Here is a 6,996-nt window from a genome sequence, read left to right on the forward strand (position 1 = left end):
CACAGTGCCAGGCCCTGTTACCATGGCAACACAGCCACACTGAAGAGATCTATTCCATTAGGCTAAAACACCCCCCTAAAATAATCATAATAATTATCACCATCATCCAAATAACCCCCTGTCTTCTTCCTTCCTCCTCACGCCAGCCGTGCTGGTGTCTTCCATGCTTGGGTATGGCTTATCCTTAAATAAAAGACTAAATTTATGTCCTGCCCTGGAAATAAGGACATTGCTTCATGGCATGGAGCTGTCTGTGAAGGATAAAGGATGATCTAGATAACTCCAGCGTCTTACAGCCACTCTGACATGTCCCAGCCTCTCTCCTCGGCCAGGCTCTGCAGGATGTACCTGAGGAGAGCCGCCCGTGCCGTGTCCCTGTGCCAGGCCTGGGGCTGGCAGTGCCCGTGGGGGCTGAGCTGCCACCCTGCTGGGTCCTGCTGCTACAGAGCTGTGATCTTGGAGGCGAGCGGGGTGCTGCTCCCGGCCCCCCACAAGGCAGCCGCCGGTGGGTATTGTCATCTCTCATCTGCTCCTGCTGTTTCCCGTGCCTGGTGGGGATGGTAGATTTCAGGGGTCCCTCTCAGCTGCTTCTGCTTCTGGTGAGGTGGTGGAGAACTTCTGGTGATGTTGGTGGTGCCTCATTGTGCCATCAGAAGGAGTAGAACTGATGGCGACCAGCAGCTGCATCAACAGCGCAGGGCCTGAACCCATCTGGTGATAAAACTGCCCTAGAATGAATCATTTGGGTTGAAAGAGACTTTTAGATTGAGTCCAACCCTTCCCCCAGCACAGCCAGGTCCCCACTGCCCCGTGTCCCTCACCCCACATCTCCACAGCTTGGAAACCCCTCCAGGGGTGGGGACTCCACCACTGCCCTGGGCAGCCTGGCACAGCCCTGGGCAACCCTCCAGGGCAAGAAATTGTTCCTCAGGGACAACCTCAGCCTATTGGCATGGACTGATGATACCACCCAACACTGGTACAGTCCTTCAGCACACTTTAAGCACTTCCCAAGGGTACCACACCCAAAACAGAGGCGAGGTGCTTCATCTGGGGGAATGCCCAAACTTCTCTCTGTGTCAGGGTAGATTAACCCAGTCCTCCAGCGTGTCATTCCCTGTGAGGGCTGGTGTTTGTACCCAACCTCAGAGGGATTTCAAGCTGATTTCCCCGTTCTGATGATGGCCTGTGTGCTCTTTCCTGGCTTTCTCACTTTTCTCTCTGCAGACTGGGAGGCTCAGAATTCCATTCAAGCTGGCACCCTCCAGCGGGCTGTACTTGCTGGGGGGGAAAACAGTCCTGCTCAGAAGTACACAAGAGGAGAGCTGACAGCTGTGGAGTTTCTGCAGGAACTGGGACAGCAGTGCTTTGAGATTGTAAGGCAGCTCCACCCTCTGCTCTTTGTGCTTCCTGCAGTGGGGTGGTTCAGTGAGGAAAGAGGAGCTTTTAAAAGAAACCCCGTGGTGGAAGGCTCTGGAGTGCAGACTTTTCATTGCCATCATCATTCTGGTACTCAGACAGGATAGTAAAATGAGTCTGCCTTCACTTCCACCAGCCCCTTCCTGCATATTTCATAACTTCTTGATTTCAAGGTGCCTCTAGGATCAGCTGAGATGAGGAATCAGAGTCAGAGACCAGCTGAAAGGCTTTTGCTGCTAGTTTGTGCAAGGACAGGCTCAATGAATGGAGACCACAGTCTCTGGGGAGGGTTCTTAAGATCAGCAGAAGCCCCTCCACCACAGCTCCAGGAACAGAGTGCAAGAATCCTCTTCTGAATAAAGTCTTTTTGAACCAGCTCAGTCTAAAGCACAGCTTCCTCTCCTGCCTGCTGAATGCTAAAGCAGTGTTCATCTCTGAGCAGCCTTGACTCCGTGGCAGACACAGCCCCAGTGCATTTCTCTCTCCCCAGGCCAGTCCTTCATCTCTGCTGCTGCTGCTGCTTCTGGAGAATTAGTAACCTGAGAGCACTTGCTTATTTGGTCTAAGCAAAGAGATTCACTGGCTGCCTTCCTCTGCCAGAGGAAGTAGGACAGGAAGATAAGATGATCAGGCAACCTGCCTACCCAGCCACACTTATTTTCATCCCTGCTTAAAAACCATTTATGGCTAATTATCATTCTTGGGGGGGCTTCTCTGGTTTCTTAGGCAAAGGTCTGTGTTCCAGTGGACTCTTTTCTCTGGGATTTAATCAGAAATGAGATGATAAAACAGCTCCCCATAATGGCAGAAGCAGTACAGTGTATCCGTGCAGAAGGTCTTAAGACAGCTCTTCTAAGCAACAGCTTCTCCCTGCTGAATGGAGAGAGCTCTCTGCCCCTGGACCAAAAGCTCTTTGATGTGGTAAGCCTGGAGGGATTCCAAAAAGTCTTTCTGTACCTAGGCCTGTAGAAAGCAACAACAGAAATTCTTGACATGCAAGTAGCAAATGAACGGCGACCAGCAGCATGTGATAACAGACAATAAATCTCACAGCCTGTGAAATGTTTCTTGGCATAATTCCTGTAGTGACTGGGCCTTGGAGAGGATCTGAGTGAGTGGCAGCTACTTATGCATCTGAAAATTCATTGCAAAATGCCCACACAACCACAAGAGTATGTGTAACAGGCACAGCTAGAGATGCTGATAAAGGATTTAAAGGCTGGAACACTACACAAGAAATAGATCACAGAATCCCAGCAGGGTGGGGGTTGGAAGGGCCCTCTGCAGATCATCTCATCCAACCCCCCTGCTCCAGCAGCTCACCCCCAGCAGGGTGCGCAGGATGGCATCCAGGTGACTCTGGGATCTCTCCAGAGCAGGAGACTCCAGCACCTCTCTGGGCAGCTGCTCCAGGCTTAGGCACCCTCAGGTTATTACTCAGTGCCCCTGCTTGCTTTATTTTTCATCCTTACTCTTTTAAAGCTTGTTTCAGCCCAAAGAATGGCAAAACATCCCCTATCCTACAAAAAAAAACCCCACTGCACTGGTTCACATGGCTCCACTTTGCCAGGCAGCTGTGAGGGCTCAGCTCAGCACCACTGAAAATTTGCTCTTTCGTGTGCCTCCGTTCACATCTTTAAACTTCAGGGCTTTATTCATGGCTTAAGTTTGGTTTATAGCCTTGATTCAAACAACAAAATATGCAAAGCAGAGTCATATGGATGCATTTAAAGCCTGGGACTGTTTAAAGTCACCTTGTCAGGGTGGCATCACTCCCAGCTCAGCTTTTTGTGGGTTACACTCGTGACACCGGTGCCTGCGAGTGTCTCTTGGTGGAGTGATGCTCTGTTGTGATGCTCTGTGGTACTTTTCATCCCAGACTGTTTCAAAGTACTTTAATAACCATGGTCTATCTGCTGTCATCACTCAGGCAGTGTGGCTCCTCTGTAACAGCAGGCAACAGCCCTGTACAGCAATTAGTGGGGGAAAAAAAATTAATTGAATGTGGATTTCCATTAGCATTGGCTTTTAGATCCATCTAATAGATTCATTTCTATTCCAGGAGAGTCTGTCAGTGCAAGGGTGAAATACTGCTTGAATTTTTTATGGTTGTGAGGGCAATGTGAGTGTTCAGAGGCTGACTCAAGACTTTTTGATCCAAATTTGGGCAGGGGATTATGATCCAGGTCCCTGCTGCTGTGCAGATGGCATTGGCATGGTCGGTGGGTGTGATGGTCAGGGCACAGCTCCTCCAGCTCCTTTGGGAGTTGGTGCCCCCCAAGGCTTTCTTGGAGAGGGTTGAGCAGTTGGTTCAGCACCTTCTGGGACATCCAATGAACATCCCACCTTGGGACATCTCGATGGATACCTTCCATCTGAGCACTGGCTGATCCTGTTGAGCTTTTTTGAGCTGAGAGAAGCATGGCCAAGGCAGCTGGCACTGAGCCACGTCCTCTCCAGCTCTGTCATTCCCTCTGTCCTTTATTTCACATGTTAATTAGACTGTCAGTCTCCTTCCACCCTCCCCTCCTCCATTCCCAACACTGCACAGATGTCTGTGGTCACAGCAGGCTCGTGCATAACCCCTCTGTTGCTGCTGTAGGTGGTTGAATCTTACCAGGAGGGGATGCAGAAGCCAGACCCTCGTCTCTACAAGCTGTGCTTGGAGCGCTTGGGCGTTCAGCCCCAGGAATCCATCTACCTCGACCACAGCAGCCAGAACCTAAAAGCAGCAGCCCAGCTTGGCATTAAAACAGTGAAGGTACAAAGCAAGGCAGCCAGGGTGGGCTTGGGATGGGTTTTTTGTCAAGTCCAGAAGCTGTGTTTGGCTTGAATGGCTCAGGATTTACACATGGTGGTGGCAGACTCACGTTGCCAACGCTTCTGGTTCAGCCTGTCCCTGTTCCTGCAGGATGTGGTGGGGTTAAAGGGGAGGGTTATTGGCAAAGTCTGCTCTGGACTGTTTCATTCATGGCTCTAAACCCTACAGCCAGTGTAACCTTGGAGAAATCACTTCTCCTTCATGGACCACAGTTCTCTGTGAAAGAAACAGCCCTGACCATATGGCTGAGACAACCACCTCCACCTAATGTGACAAAATAAGATCTACTGAATAAAGTTCTAGAAGCTCTGAGGGGTCTGTCAGCTGGGGACTGACTGGTTAATGCCCATGCTGTGGAGATAGTGAGCATGGGGGTTTTACTTCACTGTGGGAAGGACAAGCAGGGGACTGGTGGGGAGGGTGAACTCAGCTCCCCTGGGTGGCACACAGGGAGTTCCAGCTCTTAGCACAGCCCAAGCTCCCAGTGCCTGTGCCACCATAATGGGTACATCTCTGGGACAGAGACCAAGGTGGGAGGCTCAGCAAGTGCTGGCAGTGGCAAGGGAGGCTCAACCCAAGTGCTGTTGGACTGGCACTGCATCACAAGCATGCAGAGCTCTTTCCCAGGCAATTTTATCTTCTAACTATCACCCAGCGTTTCTCTCTCCCTCTTGCTTTCAGGTTGATGATACAGAAGCAGCACTCAAAGAGCTGGAAACCTATCTAGGTTTTCCTTTGCAAGGGTTTGTCCCCTATACTTGTGCATTGAGACCAAACATGGAAATTCCAAAAGATCATCTGCAAAAGTACCTTGAGAGTGTTCTTGGTGGCCGTGCAACAGGTATTGCAGCACTGAGAGCTCACATGTTCTGGAGCTGTTGGCTCTTTTCATCCTATGACAGATGGATTGACAAATAATATTCATGAGAGGCTCCCAGCCAGTCAGGTTTCAATGATCTGTCACTGTTTCCCAAGAGCAGGAAACAACATTTGAGGATTTCCTCATTTGGAAGGAGCTGAGCACAAGTTGCCAGAAAGATGCCAGAAATATTCCTGGCCTGGGGAGCTGTTGCCATGCTCCTCAGGGATGTGGGACACGGGGCAAGGGGCAGGTTCCTGACTGCTGCAAGGGCAGACCCAGGTGTGGGAAGGGGAGGTGAAACCTGGAGGAGTGGTGAGGAATAATCCCAGCTCCTGGTTCTCTGCTGACCCTCTGCTCTCCACTCCTCAGCCCCGCCGGTGCTGCGGCAGTTTGGCCGTGGAGAGTCAGCCAGGACCTACCTGGTCAGGTTTGGAGATCACTTGGTGGTGCTGAAGAAGGAGCCCTCTGACAGCCCCTGTCCCTCAGGCCCTGCTGTCAGAAGGGAATACAGGTGAGGAGGCAGCTGTGCTCCAACCACCCCACCCCGAGGGCAATGCTCTGTTCCAGCCTTGGCTTTTCTGTTCCACATCACACACGGTTCACACACCAGCGTCCCTCCTTGTCCTCCCCTGCATTTGGCACAGCTCTGTGTCCCCATCTCTGAGCTGTCTGTTTGCTACAGCTACTGTGAGCAGCCCTGGATGGAGGGATGGGGCTGTGCCACCATCCTGCAGCTGGTGAGCACGCAGGTAGGGCACACAGAATCCTTTTGGTTGGAAGAGATCTGTAAGAGCATGGAGTCCAACCATCACCCCAGCACTGCCAGGTCCCCACTGCCCCGTGTCCCTCACCCCACATCTCCACGGCTTGGGAACCCCTCCAGGGGTGGGGACTCCACCACTGCCCTGGGCAACCCTCCAGTGGACAAAATCATTCCTCAGCTCCAACCTCAACCTCCCCTGGGGCAACTTGAGGCCATTTCCTTTTGTCCTATCGCTTGCTCCTTGGGAGAAGAGCCCCACCTGGCTCAAACTTCCTTTCAGGGAGTTGTTGAGAGCCAGAAGGTCTCTGTTGCAGACCTGGTGTTGGTTCCCTGGTGCCTCTCTGTGCTGACACAGCTCTCTGACTCGTCCTGGCAGGGTCCTGAAGGCGCTCTCAGAGGCTGGAGTTCCTGTTCCCACTGTTCTTGCTCTCTGTGAGGACACAAGGTAATCTTGTCCCTCTTCTTCCACTCTGTGCTTCACAACTTCAGCCAGATTCCCCCAAAGATCAGGAAAGAAGGAGGAGAAGGAGAAGGAGGAGGAGAAGGAGAAGGAGGAGGAGAAGGAGAAGGAGGAGAAGGAGAAGGAGAAGGAGAAGGAGAAGGAGAAGGAGAAGGAGAAGGAGAAGGAGAAGGAGAAGGAGAAGGAGAAGGAGAAGGAGAAGGAGAAGGAGAAGGAGAAGGAGAAGGAGAAGGAGAAGGAGAAGGAGAAGGAGAAGGAGAAGGAGAAGGAGAAGGAGAAGGAGAAGGAGAAGGAGAAGGAGAAGGAGAAGGAGAAGGAGAAGGAGAAGGAGAAGGAGAAGGAGAAGGAGAAGGAGAAGGAGAAGGAGAAGGAGAAGGAGAAGGAGAAGGAGAAGGAGAAGGAGAAGGAGAAGGAGAAGGAGAAGAAGAAGCAGAAGGAGAAGGAGGAGCCAGACCTCACAGAGTGTGTTGGTCTCATTAGCGTTTTCCCAGTCTCAGGCTGAAGGAGCCTCTAGAAGTTCAAAGGACAGTTCCCCTTTTTTGGAGGCTTGATTTATGTCTGTCCTTATTTTAGCAGTTAATCAAAATACTGTCCTGCTTTGAAAAGCTGCTATAAAACCGTTGTGGGGCTTCCTGCTGCCTCGGGACGCTCTGGTCTCCAATGTGGAGATG

The 6,996-nt window shown here is 51.6% G+C and overlaps 1 protein-coding gene across 1 annotated transcript; it reads left to right on the forward strand.

The window, feature by feature from the left end:
• Positions 1-306: 306 nt before the first annotated feature.
• Positions 307-6,310, forward strand: LOC103777818 (acyl-CoA dehydrogenase family member 10-like; the record flags this gene model as incomplete). Its single annotated transcript, XM_008945379.1, has 7 exons — positions 307-505; positions 1,228-1,376; positions 2,146-2,340; positions 4,022-4,180; positions 4,922-5,081; positions 5,472-5,613; positions 6,221-6,310. Coding segments are annotated over exons 1-7 (1,094 nt in total), but the record flags the coding sequence as incomplete, so codon positions are not given.
• Positions 6,311-6,996: the final 686 nt, after the last annotated feature.

Source organism: Merops nubicus, unplaced genomic scaffold (assembly GCF_000691845.1).
Source record: "Merops nubicus isolate BGI_N331 unplaced genomic scaffold, ASM69184v1 scaffold30678, whole genome shotgun sequence".
In the NCBI taxonomy this organism is placed as follows: domain Eukaryota; kingdom Metazoa; phylum Chordata; class Aves; order Coraciiformes; family Meropidae; genus Merops; species Merops nubicus.